Genomic DNA, 19,007 nt, shown 5'->3' on the forward strand with positions numbered 1-19,007 from the left:
GTGCGTTTACCAAGACAGGCAGTTCACGATTGTGATCTGCAGTAGGAGGAGAAAGAACTTGGAGATGCACCATTGGTAGACATTTTAAAGTAGAGGAATCCTTGCTGAATGCTGTTCCCAAGAACACCTGCAGTGGGGCATGGGCCAGCCACTCAGCTTCAGTGTACGGTACCAGCTGGGATCACCACAGTTCGCAGCGTTTGTCAGTTTGTAGAGGGCATTGACATCCGATATCTATGTATTTTTTTCCATTCTGACTTCTGGCGTGGTACCCCTAGTCCTTTTGAAATGGCCATTTCATGTCTCTACCTTGCATGCTCAAATTCTTGGCCGAGATTTCCATTGTGACTTATCAATTTTGATCATTTGTTTGTCTCTTCACTCCTGCCATCACAGTTCCAAGTGTGCTCCAACGTGGTTCTTCTGTCTGGGTTATCCGAACACTGTGTTGCTCTCAGCCTTGTGCTTCTGTTGCTGTCCGTTTCTTCTGATTCTTGGGATGGTTTTCAACTGAGCTCATGTACTGGTTGTTTCTTTCATGCTCTTAATAATTGTAATAGGCTGGCATGATTTACATGCTACTGTTCTACTGGAAACAGAGTGTCAGTGGGGCTTCAGGGACCTCTCTAACCTGGTATCATGGTGTGTGTGTGCTGTCCCCAAATGCTATGCAAATGCCTGGGACAAGGGCAGACTGTTCCCCACCTGTGACTCTGCTCCCCACCAACTTCCTCTCAGGTGCACATGGCATGAATCAACGGTATCACTGACTCACATATGCTGGGCATATTGGCACAAGCCTGCCATCTCACTACATGGGGCATTGTAAGGTTGAGGTTATCATGATATACATAGAGCTGCAGGCCACTGTCTTAGTTACTTCTCTATTGGGATGAGGAGACACCATGAACAAGGCAACTTATAAAAGAGAAAAGCATTTTGTTGGGGGTTTGCTTACAGTGACGTAAGTTGTCCATGATCATCATGGGAGGGAGCATGGCAGCTGACAGGCAGGCATGGTACTTAGCAGGCAGCAAGTAGGCAGGCACGATGGAGCAGTAGCTGAGAGCTAACATGTTGAGACAACAACCAGGGTGCAGAGAGAGCGAGCCAGATCTGGCTACCTACAATGGTGTGGGCTTTTGAAACTCCAAAGCCCACTCCCAGTGACACACATACTCGAGCAAGGCCATACCTCCTAATCCTTCCCAAGCAGCCCCACCATTTGGAACTAAGTACTCACATCTGTGAGCCTGCGGGGGCCGTACTCTTTCACACCACCACAGCCATCCTGCTGGACATAATGAGAACTTATCTCAAAACAAAAACACTCCCAACCTACATGAGTACCAAACAAAGCTCAAGCAATAAAAGTTCCCCAAACACTGCCACCAATCCCGACCCACTGCTCTAAAAGCCACAATCCACTGTCCTTATAGCCTCAAAAGTGTCTGACTCCCACCTAACCCCATGAGACAAATCATCACAGAAGTGGCCTGAGAAAGGGTGCACTGGACAGAACCCTGTGTGAGCCTCAGGGGGCATGGGGACCAGGGATAGATTTACCACTGAGTGTGACTTTCATTTTGTAGCTGCCTCTCCAGATCCATTTCCCTAAATAAGGTTTTCTTTTTTTTTTAAATTTAGGTAATTTATTCAGATTACGTCTAATTTGTTATCCCCTCACTTGTATCTTCCCATTCCCCTCTTCCTACCTCTTTCATCCTATATCCCTCCCCTAGGTCTGTGACAGAAGGGGACCTCCTCCCCCACTTTAAGATAACAGCCTATCAGATCTCATCCTGGCAGCCTGCTTACCCTTCCTCTGAGTGCCACCAGGTCCCACCACCAAGGGGAAGTGGTCTAATAGGGATCACCAGAGTTCATGTCAGAGTCAGTCCCTGCTCTCCACACAATTGTGGAGAATGTGCTGTCCATTGGCTAGATCGGGGTACGGGTTCTAGGTTTATTGCATGCATTGTCCTTGGTTGGTACCGTACTTTGAGCTGACCTGCCTCGGTCTAGATCCACCAGCCTTAATAGTCTTTTAGTTTTCTAGGTTCCTCTGGATCCTTCTGAATAAGATTTTTTTCACTGCAGCAGCATGAATTGAGGGATGGACATTCATGTGATCTCAGCTGAGGTGAAAAGTTTGTGTCATTCCTTGGGCAACCATTTAGCAGAATCCTCCTCAGTGCTAGGTCTCTTCCATCTAGATACTGTGAATGTAATCATGACTTTATGCAGACATAGGAGCAAAAAAAATCCAAACTTAGAAAAAAGGCAAAGAATTCAATAGCAAAAGAAACCAAAAAATATCCGTGTTTACAAATGGACTAAGGACCTGAATAAGCATTGCTGAAAAGGACATGTACAAATGACCGACAGATATAGAAAAAAGTGCTCACCAATAATCATCAGGATAATGCAAATGAAATTTAGTCTCAGAGTTCATTCCCTCTTTGTTGGTATTATCAAGCCATCAAAGATGAGAATTAGTGCTAACAAGGAACCAAGCTACCCTTTGTATAACACTGTTAAAGTGTGAGTTGGTGCAGCAATACTGAAACCACCATGCCTGTGTCTTAAAACATTAGAATTAGAAATACGATGCATCTCAGCTGTACTTGTACTGGTGTTGTAACAAAAGATGTAAAATCAGTCACTCCAAGAAGTATCTGCAGTCCCATATTGGCAGAAGCATTGCCTACAGTGCCTGCTCTGGGGACATAATGTAAATGTCTCTTAGTGGATAAATAGATCAAGACTACAGCTGGATCTGTGGGACAAAATCCACAATTCCAGGCCCTTGGGAGGCTAAGTCAGAAGGGTAACAAGTCAAAGTCTTGCCTGTGCTACAGAGTGATTTCAAGTATAATATGATGCAAATCAGAGAGACAGTTAAATTTCTTTCAACCCTAAAGATGGGCTGGGAATATAGCCAAGCTAAAGAATATTTACTTACCAAGTGAAAAGACTGACATGCAATCTATAGCATCTGTAGAAAATAACCCCTTTTCTCTAGACACACAGACATATGTGCACACAAAAGTGGAACATCAGTTAGCCACAAACAGGCAGAAGTCTTGGGAGGCCTATTATCAGGCTGTTGTCCAGCCACATGGGTGAGGTAGGGCTAAAGTACACTGAAATGGAGGTGGGGATAAGGATGACAAAAAACATGTTAACCTGCTTTCTTGAGAGAAGGAATGGATGTGACAGTGGGTAAGTGGGGAAGTCGGATGGCAAATTATTAGGTCCTCGTCTACAGGCACAAACTTACTATTTATTGTAAGAATATAATGCACATATTAGTGATCATGCTTTATTCTATATATATTTATGGGTCGTATATGTGCTGTATGTGATCTAATACTGTCTACTATTTGGTTCCTATATGATACAAAATTGTAAATTTCAATCTATATCCAACATATGTTCAATGTTTATTTGTTTAGGACTTCCCTATGTACTGGAAGCGGGCAAAGTGGAAGATCTTCAGTGCTTTCTCCACCACAAGGGAGTAATGGTGTCTCTACAGTGGGCGTGATTGATGTGCTATATAGCTTGATGGTTGTTGTTTCACGTTCTTGCACACCCTAATTGCAAATTGCATACAATTTTTATTTCAAGCTGTCTTTTAGAAAGCTCCGGGGAACACATCGACACAGCTATGAGAACCCAGGGATCAAATGCCACAAGCTCTGAGCCATAAGGAGAGCCAACACTTGTACTGGGCCATGGCTGGTTCCCAGGCTAGGAGAGTAGCAGTGTTATTGGTGAGTGTGCAGATAATCACGAGTGTGTGCAGGGTGGCATAGGCTAGTCTCTGCCCCTATGGAGCTGTGACTCTGCAGCTCCGAGCAGAGTGGGAGGCAAGAGACAGGTCCATCAAAGCCTAGAGCAGTGGTCCTCTACCTTCCTAATGCCATGACACTTTACTACAATTCTTCATGTTGTGGTGACTCCCAACCATAACATTGTTTCGCTGCCACCCCATAGTTGCAATTTGCTACTGCTGTGATTTGTAATGTAAGTATGTGATACACAGGATATCTAACATGCAACCCGGTGGGGCTCTCCTCCCACAGGTTGGGAATCGGTGGCCTAGAGAGACCGTGATAGGTGACTGTAGCAGGAGGTAAGGTCAGCATCAGAGGCACATCATTTGTTAGACACAGTGTCGGAGTAGCGCTGAGTGGTAGCAGCGAGCATCTTGCGGGCGGTGGGCAGATAGTTCCTCTATGGCCATGGTTGGGGTCAGCCTGTGGAGTGTTGGGCAGAACAGGTGGGTCTGTGCCTGGAGAGTGTTGTGCAGAAAGGACGGGTCTGTGTCTGAGAAGTGGAGCTGATGTGAAGGCTCCTCGTGGGTCAGTCCTCCTCTGCTTCAAGGTTCTTCATGCAGCTACTCAGTGGAACCACTTTCAACAAATATTTCAGTAGACATTCACTGCTTAATCACACACACGTGCGCATGCACGCAGGCAGGCACGCACGCTCGTTATCACGAGCCATAACCCCTGGGTACACTATTTAGCCACTGGGATTTGAAATGTCCAATCCTCTTAAGGTCGCTGTAGCTGAGTCTTGGATGTGAGGTTCGACTGGGATTGGAGAAGTTATTGCATAGAGCTCTGATTCCCAACCGAGTTCGGCTTAGTAATTTTTTTTTTTTGTCAGCCTGACACAGCTATGGTCATCTGAGAAGAGGAAACCCCAATTGAGGAACTCTTTCCACCTGACTGGCATGCGTATTTTCTTGATTAACAATTGATGATGGAGGATTCAGCCCACTGGGGCACTGCCATCTCTAGGCAGGCAGCCTTGTGTTATGTAAGAAATTAGGCCAAGCAAGCCATGGAGCGAGGCAGTAAGCAGCAATTCCCCATGGGCTCTGTGTCAGTCCTAGCCTTGAGTTCCTGCCTGTCTGCAATCAATCTCAGGGCCCTAAGCTGAGGGGAGAAACTGCACCTTTCCTCTTCAGCTTGCTTGAGATAACTGGTGGTATTCAGAGTAATAGGAACCAAGTAGTGCAAAGCCCAAGTTAGAAGACAGAGGACTGGTGAGGAGAGATGGTGCTCAGGCCAGAGATGTGCCACAGAGAAGGGAGTCATCTAAGTCACACTGGGATTAGTGACTTGGTGATGGTTAATCTGCACTGTGGCTCTGACTGCATTTTAGTCAACCAGGAGGCCTATGTCTGGATATGTCTGTCTATGAGGAGGGTTCCAGAACCATTTTCTTGAGGGGAGATGGCTCCCTGTGAGTGTGGACGGTGTCATTGCATGGACTAGGTTCCAGCGTTGAATAAAGAGGGAAAAGAAATACCACTGTCCCCTGCTCCATGTGTTAATTTTTTCCCAGTGGTTGAGTCTCAGTTGCCTGCTCCAGAGAGAGTGAACTCTGCCACACACTCCCCTCCAGGATGGTTGTACCTTTTATACTGGGAACCTAAATGTATACTTTGTGAGCTATTTTTGAAAACAATGAAAAATATACCCAACACACTCTCCAACTCTTCTCTGCCTGTGGGTCCCACCTTGTCTGTCCTAGGGGAATAGAAAAAAGGGGCTTGGGACTTGAAATGCTGCTGTCTGCCTGTACGCCACAGCCTCCTCTGAGAGGATACTCCCCTGCTAAACAAGAAAGGACAATGGGTTTTCATAGATGGTGCTGCCAAGCTCTTCTCTTTTTCTTCTTCATTCTGTGATTTTGACTTGTACAGGAGACTGTGTTACTATAAATGAGAGCAGCATTTGTGTTTTCTATGACCTGTTCGTGTGTTCTTGTAGGGAAAATACATTTCATTGTTCAATAAAACTGCCTGGAGGACACTCCCACTCTCTGGTATAGAATCAGCTGTGCCCAGTCCTCCCTTGCAGCCTTACCACGAGGAAACTATGTTGCAGTACCTTCCAAGGACACCCTAAGAAGACAGAAACCACTTATCACAGGGAGAACAACCTTGTGTAGTTGGAGACAAGGTTGTCTCTTGGGGGTCCTCTTTTTTGAGGAGCCGTGGATGCCTGGGTACTGTGAAGACTAAAGCCCTTTTAGGAGGGTCCTTAGATTCTTTGTGTAGGTGGCCCTCTCCCACCTCTTCATCACCGTGGCTCAAGATGTTCAGCTGTGAAGCCTGCTTAGACTACAAGGGGAGGGAACTTGCAAGTCTCCCCTCCTCACTGTATGGCAGAATGGGGGTCAGAGCTGGCAGCTGTGAGAAGAAACACTCTTGAGTGGAGACTGCATTGCAACAAATGCCCCCGACATAGCAAGCATCATTGCCTCAAGGAGGGCTCATGATTCCCTGTAGAGTACTCAGAAAGATGCTTGCTCTCCTCTCCAAGACACCCTGTCCCTTTCACCAAAACACTCTCCAGGCTCTCCTTAAGTTGATGTCAGTATGGAATGTGAAGGAAATATCAGGAAGCCAAAACACTGTAAAGTTTGCCAGCGTTTATTTCAATCTCATCGAGCGAGATTCTTGGGAGAACAGGGACCTGGGTAGCAGAAGGCCTTGCTCACTGTCCATGGCCCCATGTCCAGGGCTCCCGGGATCTCAGCCTCAGCGAATCTGGCGTCCTCTCCTAAGGAGGAAACAGAGAGACAAGTGGACCCTAAAAGCCCTATGGGAACTGAGAGGAGGACTTGGGCGCTGCCTGGGGGAGAGCAAGGGAGACAGCCAGGCTTGCTGTGAGAGATGAGAGAGGGAGGGGCTGGCTCAGAACCCTCACCTGAAGAAGCTGGACACACGTGCCAGCGCTCTCTGGAAGCGGCCCTTCCAGGATCTTCTTGGAGGAGCAGACTTCCTGGTCCCTCTTGGCCCATAGCATGCATTCTCCATGGTGAGAGTAAAGACACCACTTTCCTGGGAGTACCAAGTGTTTCCCCCAGTCTGAGAAAGAGAGTTAAGGCACCAGTCCCATCATGGCTGCTGTCCACTACCCGATTTGTCTACTGTGATGTGCGCCTGCACTGCAGGTAGAGGTGCACAGGACGGAGAAGAGGGGAGACCTGCCATGAGCAAAGTCCCGCCCACCCTGGAGGGTGTTCCAGACCCATGGAAATGACACTTGTAGACCCAGAAGAAGGAAAGAATGAGATGAAGACCATGTTTCCAAGAGCGTGTGCGGTGTCACCATAGGCACCCTACTCCAGGATTCCTTTTCCCAAATCACCTGAGCTCCCCCCTTTGCTGGGTGCAGAGTGTGGGACCCACCTCTCTATAGCCCTAAACCCCGCCCCTTATGGCTCCAACCTATTGTCTGTGCCTATGGCTCCTCCCTGCTTGAGGCCAGTACACTGTGCTCAACCAGTGGATACATTTCTGGAGTGTGGCCTGCTTCCCAACTCCCGCCCCTCGGAACTCTCTTTCTTTCTTGGCTTGGCTTTTCTTCTTCACTCCGTGCAGCGCAGCAGCCTGTACGCAAGTTCTGCTGTCTGAAGTAAAAATGCAGAGGTCTTCGGTCTCTCGGTGAGTGCTCTTTCGGCAGGGTTTCCACACACAAAACTGCTCAGGAGTCCTGCCTGCGGTCACCCCATTTGGTTAGGACTACCGTGTTTCTTGTGGCTCTCAGGAGGCTCAGCTTCCACATGATTCCTCGAGTACATGCTGGGCATGGCGCCCTGAGGCCTGGAGGACAGGTCACCAGCTTTCCTCTGAGGGGTTTGCGCTCCGCAGGTCATGCACATACCTGCTCCTGTGTGTCTGCTTCCAGTGGGTGATGCAAAGTATTTGGGGGCCTTGGAGCTTCTTCAGTGTATACGACAGTCGCAGGGGTCCAGACATAGGATTTCCGGTTTAGTAGTTTACACTTAGATCTGTGCTTCGTTTTCAGTTACCTCTTTTGTGAGACATTGGAGCCCATTGAGAGTTGTTTGCTTGAATTTTTTTTCCTTGAGGGCATCAGAGAGCCTTTGTAGTGTTTTCTGTGGCCTTTTTTTTTTGAATTCACTGGTTTGTATGCCTTGTCCTAACGTGATCTCAGGATGTGGTGCTTACCACCATGTTGTATGATAATAATGTATTTCTGGAATCCTCCTCCAAATGTCGTTAGCCGTTTTGGGTCCTATGCATTGTGGTGTGTAGCTCCGAGCAATAACTTTTCCTTTTGTTGGTGATTACAGTGAGTGAAATTCCTGACATTTTCGTGTTTTGATCTAAAAGCTTAGTACTTTTATTTCAATTTTCCACAGCAAGATTTTCATGGTTTTCTTTAACCAAGTCTTTCAGTGGTTGAGCCAATATTCTCAGCAGACATTTCATGTATTTTACTGTTATTGAAAACTGTTATTAAAGCACTTTGAGAATAAAGTTAAGCGAATTTTAGTGGGCCTGTGTATCACATTTTTTCCTATTCATAACCTTTTACATATTTCTAACATTCGGGAATGACATCTCTTTAGAGTATGGAGGATTTCCTATATCAACTATTATGGTCACTTTTAAAAGGAAGATAATCCAGTGATGTTTTATGTTCAGTGGATTGCAATTAACTAGCAAATCCTAATTGGTCTAAGTACAGAATCAAGTGTCTGTGGAGTGTTCAGCCATAATTGGGATATCCGTATCATATGCCCTACTCTCACCCTGCAAAAAACTCAAGGTCCTGTGTGAAAGAAGAGGCAGGAAGATTGTGAGACCTAAAAGTCAGGCAAGACTAGGATAAAACAGTGTCTTCTGCTTATAACAGGACCACTGTACTTTTGAACCCATAGCACATAACCTACACAGTATCAAGCCAGTCAATAATCTAGTATGGTTGAGATAGGAGTCATGAGTATCCACACTTAACTGAGGAGTTATGGACAGCTGATAACTTTTGGGCTTAGGGAGAATCTCTTTTTCTCTGAAGGCCTGGCTCTGGTGGTCAGCCATGCTCCTACAAATGGCCCTACATACAAGAGTGAAAATTCATTTTGGTAGATTATTGAAGAATAACAAAGAGAACAGAAAAATTCGATGAGGTAGGAAGGTGGGGTGGACCTATGAAGAGTCAGGAAGGCGTGGGGTTGTGAATAAGTTAAAAATGCATTGCATCATTTTTGATGGGGGTGGGGCATGAGTCTGGGAAGAGCTAAGGGGTGGAGTGAAGGAGAATATGATCAAAATAAATTGTATGTGTGTATGATATTCTCAAAGAATTAAAAGAAATATCATTAAAGTATATAGGTAAAGGACAGGCTTTTACTTCTCCTTTCAATCTCTATGCCTTGTATTTACTTTGAGGCCTTGCCTTTTTGAGCCAGATATAGCCTAAAGTTTAATATATGCATATGGATAGAATCTATATAGAGAGACATTCTGGCTCATTTCTGAATTTTTATAGGAATATTCTGCCTTTTCAATATCACATGCTTTCTCTCATACACTCAATCTAATTCGTGTATATATGTACATAGATATGCAAACATCAAAGTAGAAGGAACAACATTTAGGGAGAGAAGAGAAACTAAAGGGTAGTGGAAGCAAGAGAATAATAAAGGAAAATAAAATAATTATGAATATTACATTTTCTCATGTGTAGAGTATACATTCAATGTGTGTGTGTGTGTGTGTGTGTGTGTGTGTGTGTGTGTGTGTGTGTGTAAAGCAAGTAAAGAGGAACTATTTGAGGGGAAGAAGAAGAGGACTGGGTGGAAGATGAGTAATGGAAGGCAATGGGGATATATATACACAAGTAAAGTGCAGTAAGAAACGTGTGAAAATGTCATAACTAATCCATCACTTTTAATGCTAAATGAAATTATAAAAGTAATATTAAGACTATAAATATTAATGAAAAGAATTAATTTTTCATTAGTAAGTATTTTTCTAGCAGTTAATTTTTTGTAGATGTAATTTATTGTATTAAATATATGTCCTTGTGCTCCTACACTGTCAAATTTTTAATTTTATATTCATCATAGGTGAGCTTTTATGTTGTGAAATGCTGCTCTTTATTTATTTATTTATTTATTTATTTATGTATTGGTTTTTTTGAGACAGGTTTTCACAGTGATCCACCTGCCCCAGCATCCCGAGTGCTGGGATTAAATACATGTGCCACCACGCCTGGCTGTTCTTTTCTTTTATTACACTAATATGGCAACATTCATTGGTGGATTTTTTGGATAGGTTCTCACTCCAGTGCAAGCTGGCCTGGGATGTACTTTGTTGCCAAGGCTGGCTTCAATCCTGTTAAAATCTAATTTTCAGAACTTTCTAAATACTAGCATTATAGGGTTGTGCCACTAGACCAAGATTTATTATTGACGTTTAAATTGAAATTTTTTTCATTCCTAGGATAAACTTTTTGATGTTGGATATTTTTCATACCTTCCTGGATTCAAATTGCTAAAATTTCATGAGACAGGTTGGCATCTCTGTTCATGAGGACTCCTGGCTAGTAATTCTTCCTGTAGCATCTTTTATTTTTCATAAAAGTAATGCTGAACTCATTAAATAAATGAGGAAGTGTTTTTTCTTTACTTTCTACAAAATCTCTTTTTTTGTCTTTATTTTTTACTTTTTTTATTAATTAATTCATATTACATCTCAATAGTTATCATATCCCTTGTATCCTCCCATTCCTCCCTCCCTTCTGCTTTCCCTCTACTCCCCTCCCCTATGCATGTGACTGGGGGGACCTCCTCCCCCTGTATATGCTCATAGGGTATCAAGTCTCTTCTTGGTAGCCTGTTATCCTTCCTCTGAGTGCCACCAGGTCTCCCCACCCAGGGGACATGGTCTAATATGGGGCACCAGAGTTCCTGTGAAAGTCAAGTCCCCACTTTCCACTCAACTGTGGAGAATGTCCTGTCCATTGGCTAGATCTGGGTAAGAGTGTGAATTACTGCATGTATTGTCCTTGCCTGGTGCCATAGTTTGAGCAGGACCCCTGGGCCCAGATCCACCCATTATAATGTCCTTCTTGTAGGTTTCTAGGACCCTCTGGATCCTTCTATTTCCCCGTTCTTCCATACTTCTCTTACCTAAAGTCCCAATAGGATGTCCTCCCCGCTGTCCCACTTTCCTGATAAGTGAAGACATTCATGGGACATGCTTCTTAGGCTAGTGTTCAGATATAAGTGCATATATACCATTTGATTCTTTCTGCTTCTGCATTAACTCACTCATTATGATCATTTCTAGTTCAATCCATTTGTCCACAAATTTCAGAATTCCTTGTTTTTAACAGCTGAGTAGTATTCCATAGCATAAATGTACCACAGTTTCTTTATCCATTCTTCTACTGAGGGACACTTAGGCTGTTTCCATGATCTGGCTATTATGAGTAAGGCTGCTATGAACATGGTTGAGCAAATGTCCTTGTTGTGTGCTGGAGCATCTTCTGGGTATATTCCAAGGAGTGGAATAGCTGGGTCTTGAGGAAGCCTTATTCTCAATTTTCTGAGATAGTGCCAGATAGATTTCCAAAGTGGCTGTACTAGTTTGCATTCTTACTAGCAGTGAAGGAGTGTTCCTCTCTCCCCACGTCCTTGCCAGCATGTGGTGTCACTTGAATTTTTGATCCTTGCTATTCTGATGGGTGTAAGATGGAATCTCAGAGTTGTTTTGATTTATATTTCCCTGATGACTAAGGAGGTTGAGCATTTCTTTAAGTGTTTCTCAGACATTCGATATTCCACTGTTGAGAATTCTCTGTTTAGTTCTGAGCCCCATTTCTCAACTGGGTTATTTGGTTTGGTGGTGTTTAATTTCTTGAGTTCTTTGTATATTTTGGATAGTAGAACTTTGTCAGATGTAGGGTTGGTGAAGTTCTTTTCCCAGTCTGTAGGCTGTCGCTTTGTTCTCTTGACAGTGTCTCCTGCCTTACAGAAGCTTCTCAGCATCATGAGGTCCCATTTATTAATTGTTGACCTTAATTCCTGGGTTGTTGGTGTTCTGTTCAGAAAGTTGTCTCCTGTGTCAAAGTGTTTCAGGCTCTTCCCACTTTTTCTTCTAACTGACTTGTGTCTGGTATTTTGTGTTTTTATTATTATGTGGCAGGAAGATTTTCTTTTTGGTCTATTCTATTTGGTGTACCTTAGGCCTCTTGTATGTTCATATGCATCTCCTTTTTCAGATTTGGAAACTTTTCTTCTATGATTTTATTGAAGATATTTGCTGGGCCATGGAGTCAGGCATCTTCTCTTTCCTCAATGCCTATTATTCTCAGGTTTTGTCTCTTTTGGTGTCCTTGATTTCTTGGATGTTCTGTGTCAGAAACTTTTCTGATTTAGCATTTTCTTTGATGGTTGTTTGGAGTTCTATAATTGTATCTTCAAGTCCTGAAATTCGTACCTCCATTTCTTGGATTCTGTTAGAGAAGGTCATCTCTTTGTTGGTTGCTTTCTTCTCTAAGTCCTCTCGGTCACATTTTTCTTCTGTGTGTTCCCTTTTTATAGATTCCATTTTCATCTTCAGATCTTGAAGCATTTTATTGATTTCCTTCATCTGTCTGTTTGTATTTTCCTGAAATTCTTCCAGTGCTTCTCTATATGTCTCTTTTATGTCTTCAACTTGCTTGGTTGCATCCTCCTGCAGTTGTTTATGCATTTCATTCATTTCTTCCATTATCATCTTCCTTATTAAGGATTTGAAGTTGTTTTCTTGTATTTTGATTGTGTTTGGGTCCTCAGGGGTGTTTTCTTTGGGATAGCTGGGATCTGGAGATGCCAAACTGTTTTGGTTTTTGTTTATGTTCTTACACTGTCCTTTAGTCATTTTGCTGTTTCTGTCGGTGGGATGTGGCTTCTGGTGCCCTTCACTGGTTGTTGAGAGGTGAATGATTATAGGTTGCTGCTCTTGCCTATGGACATCAGGGAGTTTTTCCCTGGAACACGCAGTTGACTTAGTTTCCACTCCTGAAGACTTTGCTCTACACCTTAGGCTTTGGGCTGGTTCAGCAGAGGTAGGTTTCTGACTGGTCCCTTTCATGTTAGTGGTGTGATTCAGGCCAGCTGTTATGGCATCTCAGATCGAGGCTGCTGAGCTCTGGCTGGACAAGTTGCTCCCAGTTGCCTGCACTTCCTGCAGTCCTGTAGTCAAGACCTTACCCGGATCAGACCCACTGAGATATTACTGCCTTTTAGAACAGCGTATAGACACCTAACGGGTATTCAGCCTCTCCCAAGATTGTGGGAGATCCTGCTGGAGCTGTGTGAAGTGCCCAAGCTGTGTTCTAACTGCTCAGATCTGCAGGCTCAGTACCCTGATTCCAGCTCCAATTTGGGCCTGTTCCACCCAATGGGTTGTGCGTGCTCTCACTGAGCTAGGTGGACCCAGCCCCATGGGAGATCCTGCTGGGGCTGTGTGAAGTGTCCAAGCTGGGTTCTTACTGCTTGGATCTGCAGGATCTGTCCCCTGCACTCTGCTCCAATGTGGGCCTGTTTGGCCCCTTGGGCTGTGCTCTGCTCACTCTGAGCTAGGTGGACCCAGTCACTCAGTACCCTGCATTCAGCTCTAATTTGGGCCCTTTCTGCCCCACAGGCTGAGTGCGCTCTCTCTGAGCTAGTTGGACCAGTTGCCTGTGTTTCCACATGGCCTAGAGTCCTCGGCAAATTTGCGTGGGGCAGGTGGATGGGGCCAAGGGCAGTTTTCCCTGTTTCCCTGTGACTTCCACAGGTCAGAGGTTCCAGCACCAACCCACACACTGAATTCAGGCTTTATCTGCCACCTGTAGCCTACAGGTGAGTTCCGTTCAAGCATCTGGAGAGTGGATTCAGGACCTCTGTGGTCTGTTGCTTGACCCGGGGCCAGGACTGCTGGTGGTCTGCTCTGTGCAGGATCCCACTCACCTAAAGTTCTGTATATTTAGCAATCTGTGGCTCCATTCAAGTCCCTGGTCTCCGTGTAGTAGATCAGATATAGTGCTTGCTGGGCACCGCCATCTTGGACAGGACCTACAAAATCTCTTTTCAGATTGCTATAGCTTTTTGTCCAATTGGTCAGGAATAAAACCAGCTATGCATGAGACCTGTGTGATATTGCATTTCAGTGAGACAAGATATGGCAACTGGTGCAACTTGAAAGATTCAACTTAGTTTGAATAGGGCAGCTGTTACAGCCATGACATCACAGTCTAAGTAAGGTGACAAAATCACTTCTGCTTTTTCAAGTCTTTGGAATGTCAACATTGTGCCTTTTTTCCTGTGTATAGTGTCTGGGAAAGGAAATGATCAGGTTTCTTCTACATGGACGTAACATTAAGTCTTCAATCTGCCCTCCCCCCCCCCCCATTTTAGGAAGACACCTAAGGCCTTTTCTGCTGTGAGTGCCTCCAAGAAGGATCAGGGCACACAGGTAAAGAGACGCCTGTTTGAGAGACTGAGAAAGATTATGGCTGCTGCCCCTAAATCGCACATGCATGTCAAGAAACTGACTGTGGAAGAAGCAGTTCGCAGTAAGTGTCTTTTACTAGATAGGGTGCCTGAACTGGGGGAGGGGAGCATGAGTTGTTCTGCCACCAGTCCATCACCGACTTGCAGTATGACTTTCCCCAAGAATGCTCTGGTGTGTGAAAAAAAAAAAAAGGTCAGTGTCAGGTCCCAAGTGTTTACTACGCACCAGGGAGCTAAAAAGATCAGTAACAGCATAACGGGTGTGCGATATTCCTGAGAAAGCATGGCAGGGGATGAAGTATCAACCCAAATGTGACTCTTATTTTACAGCTGGAAAGAATGCTGTGCATCAGCTCCAGGCCCAGGTTGGCACAGCACCCCAGGAGGTAAGGAAAGGCTATTGCCAAAGGGGGATTCCACCCTCAGCCATTGTGCAGACCCTTTCTCCCTCATCCCAAAGATAGTTTCCAACCCTGGAGCGGCTCCTCTTGTATCACTGGAGGATTCACTTCTCCCTGGACATCAGGGTTCACGGATCAAAGTAAAAAGTAAAGTTGTATAGTCTTCAAGGTTTCCACAGCTCTGCAGTCCGTGTTCTTATTTTCATCCAAAAGTACGCTCCTCCTTTAATCTCTTCATGGGCATCTGTGTGTCTGATTCTTAGCTATGCTTTCTGTCCCTTCAGGAGAGCTGCCAAGGGCCTGTCCTGCTGAGTCAGGCCCCAGAAACAACATCTGTGCCATATACCCCGGAGACCATGGGGCAACATCTGATGGTGTCCCTTTCTGGGGAGCCCCATGGGCCCTCTGCCATGCCAAGCATGTGAGTAGAACAAGGAAGACAGAGTGTACCATGTTTCCAGGTTTCCAACTTTGTGCCTAGTACCATGAGAGGTAGAATCAGGAGGATGACAATAGGAAGATGGAGGTGACAGAGTAGAGGAAGGAGAAGGCAGCACCTCAGTCAGAGAGGCAAGAGAGAACACTGTCAGATTTGACCCTTTCTATTCATGAGAGCCTGGGCAAGTGACTATATTTTTCCAAGCCTCTGTTTCCCAACAAGTGTACTGGTAAACATAGGTTATATCCATAGCATTAAAAGGAGGACTAATACAAGGTCTACCATGTAGGAGACCCTCAAAAGTGTTGACAATGTTATTGCTTTTTGAGAGACAGAGAAAGAAGGTCCTCTTGAAATCTGAGAGCACTATAAGGAGGACCACCGGGACCAGGGGAGTCTCTAGAGGCCAACAGAAAAAATTTCCTAGAGGTGAACCTGCATTGTGTTTCCTGACCAGAGGTGATTGGGTAAAATGGAGGCAATATGTAGCCATTAAAAAGAGATGGTTCTTACATACCTTCAGCAACTTTTAGACTACGACATAAATATTGTGATTCATTATCATCTTCACTGTAGGCCCGGGAGGAAAAAGCCAGTACAAATTGTTGTCTCAGAGATGCAGGTAAAAAGAGACAGAAAGGAAAAAACAAGAGACAGAAAGGAAAATGAGTTAACCAATATAAAGGTCTTGCCCAAAGCACAAGGATAAGTATCCATGTACTCATTTGGATTCCCAGATCTCAGTGTTGCAAGTCCCTGCTACTCTATACTGGTAGTATATTTCCATGAAAACTTTCAATTCCCTGCCCCCTCCTCTTCTACTTCCAGGTTCCCAAGCCTGATTCTTCAGCCCACCACTGATACTATGCTACTGCAGCCACAGGTCCTGGCAAACACATGGGATTCAGAACAATGGGAGGCAACAAGCTTTTTTGAGCGGAGATGGGAGTGGGTGGGAGCAGCCGGGAGAAACTGGGAGCTTACAGGGATACTCATCAGAGGGGAGAACAGGTATTATTTCCCTAGTCTTCATTCTCCCACCCTTTCTTCTGCAGGGCCCCAGTGCCTCCAACCAGGCTTCAGTTTCTGCTGCCTTAGAGTGGCAGGAGATGCTGGAGGCTGCTGAAGCTCTGCTGGCTCTGAAAAATTCTTCTCAGACGCGTCACCAGCCTTGTGGCATGCCAGGTATGTAGGGATATTTGGGAGGCGAGAATCTGTGTGGTGAGCTATTAGTAGCTGGGAACCCAGAGTTGGTGGTTTTAACCACTTTAGAACCAAGCACCCGAGTTCCTAAAGCTGACTTCAGAGACAGTGCCTAAGAACTACTGGGTGAAGCTTTATGTTGCTGAATGTTTTTGCTGAATAACAAATGGCCAGTGCCCTGACATCAAAAGTCATGTAGACTGAGGTCCTCGGGGTAGCCACATCTTGCTCCAGGGAAGGCAGTGTATCAAGTAGAAATATTAGAAGGGGATATAGTGGTTCCCAATGCATGGTTGTGCCCCAGTCCACTGGAGACTGAGGAGCACTGGAAGGACATGCACAGGGGATAAAGGGTTGGAAATGGAGATCAGGATTCTGTCTTCAGGCATTTCTCATGTAGGTAAGGAGCCTGGGCTGCCTTCTAAATTTTACCAGTGAGTTTCAGTGGCTCATTCAGACTGCAAGGGCTTCATGAGCTCAGGGGAGTATTACATGGCTGAGGAAGCTGAGATGAAAGTCTGGTGGGCACTGATGAGACAAAAAATACCAACGGAGACTGGTTTGGGACATGCTGAAACAAGTGGCTACTAATCAAGCTTCAAGGATTACCACTGAGGTCTAGAAGAGTAGGTGATGTCAGCTGGGCCATCAAATCTGTGGGATGAGGAGATTGATAATTTCCTTGACTCAGTGACAATCATATCTAGACACCCCATGTTTGACCAAAAGGGATTGTTGGCTATGACTGAGGCATGGTAGAGTTAAGACCAGAGATAAGACATTCTGATGGGCATGTGCATACTCCTGGTCTCATTGACAAATCAGAGATTTTGTGAGACACAACAAAAGTGAGGAGAGAGCTCAGCGGAGGATCATAGATGTGATTTGTCTCTGGCCTCTGGCTTTCTGTCTTCAGGTCCTGCTGGAGAGAGGGGACTGCAGCTGGCCAGCCCCTCTATGCCACCACGGCCTGCCAGCTCTGGTTCGCTGCCTTCTGGACATCTGGATTGCATGTCCCTCTTGACCTAAGAACCCAGACTGTGAGGCCTCGCTAGACCACTGCCTGTTTGATTCCTATTTCTGAACTTGCAAAATGGCTCCTGTCCAAAGTGCTTAATGTGTTTTTAAAGCATTCAGGTATTTTATAAGCTTTCAGATCCTTTTTATGATGTAGGGCAATTACTTGGCTGTCCTATGTTCTTTACCCCCATCCCTTATTTCTTTGGAAGCTGGGGCTTTTTATGTGTCTTATAAAATGCTTTGTGCAATCTAATGTGATCAATCAATCAGTGGGGTTCTGAGTGGTATCAAATGCCAGTGTTTTCCTTTGTGTGCAATCACACACATACCTGTGCACTACTGTACTTATACGTGCATGTGGAAACATGAAGATTTTCACATTGCATCTAGATTTGTGTGTTACTAAAAATAAATAATTTTGTAAGGCATTAAGAAGTATGTTTTTTAAATTAAGCACCACGTGTTACATATGAAGGGAGACTACTTTGCTAACCAGTTATCTAAAAATTCTACTAAAGCCTAGAGCAAGAAGTTAAAAAGAGCAAACATGAGTCAAAATGTCTTTCAGAACTGCACAGCCCCTTTATTTGCTACCGAAGCCAACATTATGCAATATTCAGTGGGCTCCTTCATCCCTGAATGATGTTCTGTGTCCTCTATTAATTTTCAAACTCAATGCAGAAATAGAGACCCTACCAGACAGAAATCTCAACTGGACTTTGTTGGATGCACTCATTCGCCCCCATTCCCCTCCATGCCTCTTCTCATTTCATTGCACATTATGGAGGATATCTATGCCTGCTGTTCCCTTTTTTCCTAATGCTCTCTTAAACAGAATTCTGATATTTTCCATCTGGTGGCTGAAAGGTCAACCTACAAAATCAGTTAGGATATGGAGCAAGACTGGAAAACACCTCACTTTTCTTCTTCTACTCCCTTGACCTGGATAAATGGCCCTAAGTCCATCCTTCCCCAGTGACAGTTGGTTAAGGTCAAGTATTCCTGAGGGAGGATGTGAGAGAGTGCTAAGGTCCTGCTATACATGTTATGCATGCTCACAATATGTTGGTCCCATAGCTGAGTTATTCCTTCTGGATTGGATAGGTACCACTAGGCAATGGTTCCTATTCTGAATGCTCAGAGATATGGTGCATGCAATTCTTGTATGATTACTTTTAACCTTTATCTGCATTTAACTCTTTTTGTGTATTTGTTTTTCGAGGCAGGGTTTCTCCATATAGCCTTGACTGTCCTCGACTCACTCTGTAGACCAGGCTGGCCTCAAACTCACAGTGATCCACCTGCCTCTGCCTCCCAAGGCTGCATTTAACTTTCTATTTGAAATCCAATTGAAATTTATATTCAGATAAAGTGTGAAGAAGACATCCAGTCATACAAACACTATATGTTAAGCATTATCCAAAGTAGGTAGAATTCATATCATAATGGTCAAGAATACATGGTCTCTAAGGCCTGTTAGAAGTGTGGAAGTCAGTGAAGAAAGCATAGCATGGGTGCCATGATAAAAAACAAGAAAGAATTCTAGTCATGGGCGTAGGAAAATTCTCAAGCATGTATCTCTAAGCCCCATCTCTTCTATTCCAAAAGTAGAACAACCA

The 19,007-nt window shown here is 44.6% G+C and overlaps 1 protein-coding gene across 4 annotated transcripts in view; it reads left to right on the forward strand.

Moving 5' to 3' along the window:
• LOC311602456 (doublesex- and mab-3-related transcription factor C1) overlaps nt 1–17,810 on the forward strand; it is a 72,192-nt gene extending 54,382 nt beyond the window's left edge. For 2 of the 4 annotated variants that reach the window (XM_084790566.1, XM_084790564.1), the window contains exons 2-7: nt 14,230–14,387; nt 14,656–14,711; nt 15,011–15,147; nt 15,994–16,048; nt 16,221–16,350; nt 17,285–17,810. In XM_084790566.1, coding sequence (XP_084646692.1) covers nt 14,324–14,387; nt 14,656–14,711; nt 15,011–15,147; nt 15,994–16,048; nt 16,221–16,350; nt 17,285–17,397 — 555 coding nt within the window. In that variant the 5' untranslated portion in view covers nt 14,230–14,323 and the 3' untranslated portion in view covers nt 17,398–17,810. Of the gene's footprint in view, nt 1–3,657; nt 3,780–7,377; nt 7,475–14,229; nt 14,388–14,655; nt 14,712–15,010; nt 15,148–15,993; nt 16,049–16,220; nt 16,351–17,284 lie in introns of those variants that run through there. The other 2 variants (XM_084790565.1, XM_084790563.1) reach the window with 2 other exon arrangements.
• Nucleotides 17,811–19,007: the final 1,197 nt, after the last annotated feature.

The sequence above is a fragment of the Acomys minous genome (genome assembly GCF_964271855.1).
Source record: "Acomys minous genome assembly, chromosome: 7".
Taxonomy (NCBI): domain Eukaryota; kingdom Metazoa; phylum Chordata; class Mammalia; order Rodentia; family Muridae; genus Acomys; species Acomys minous.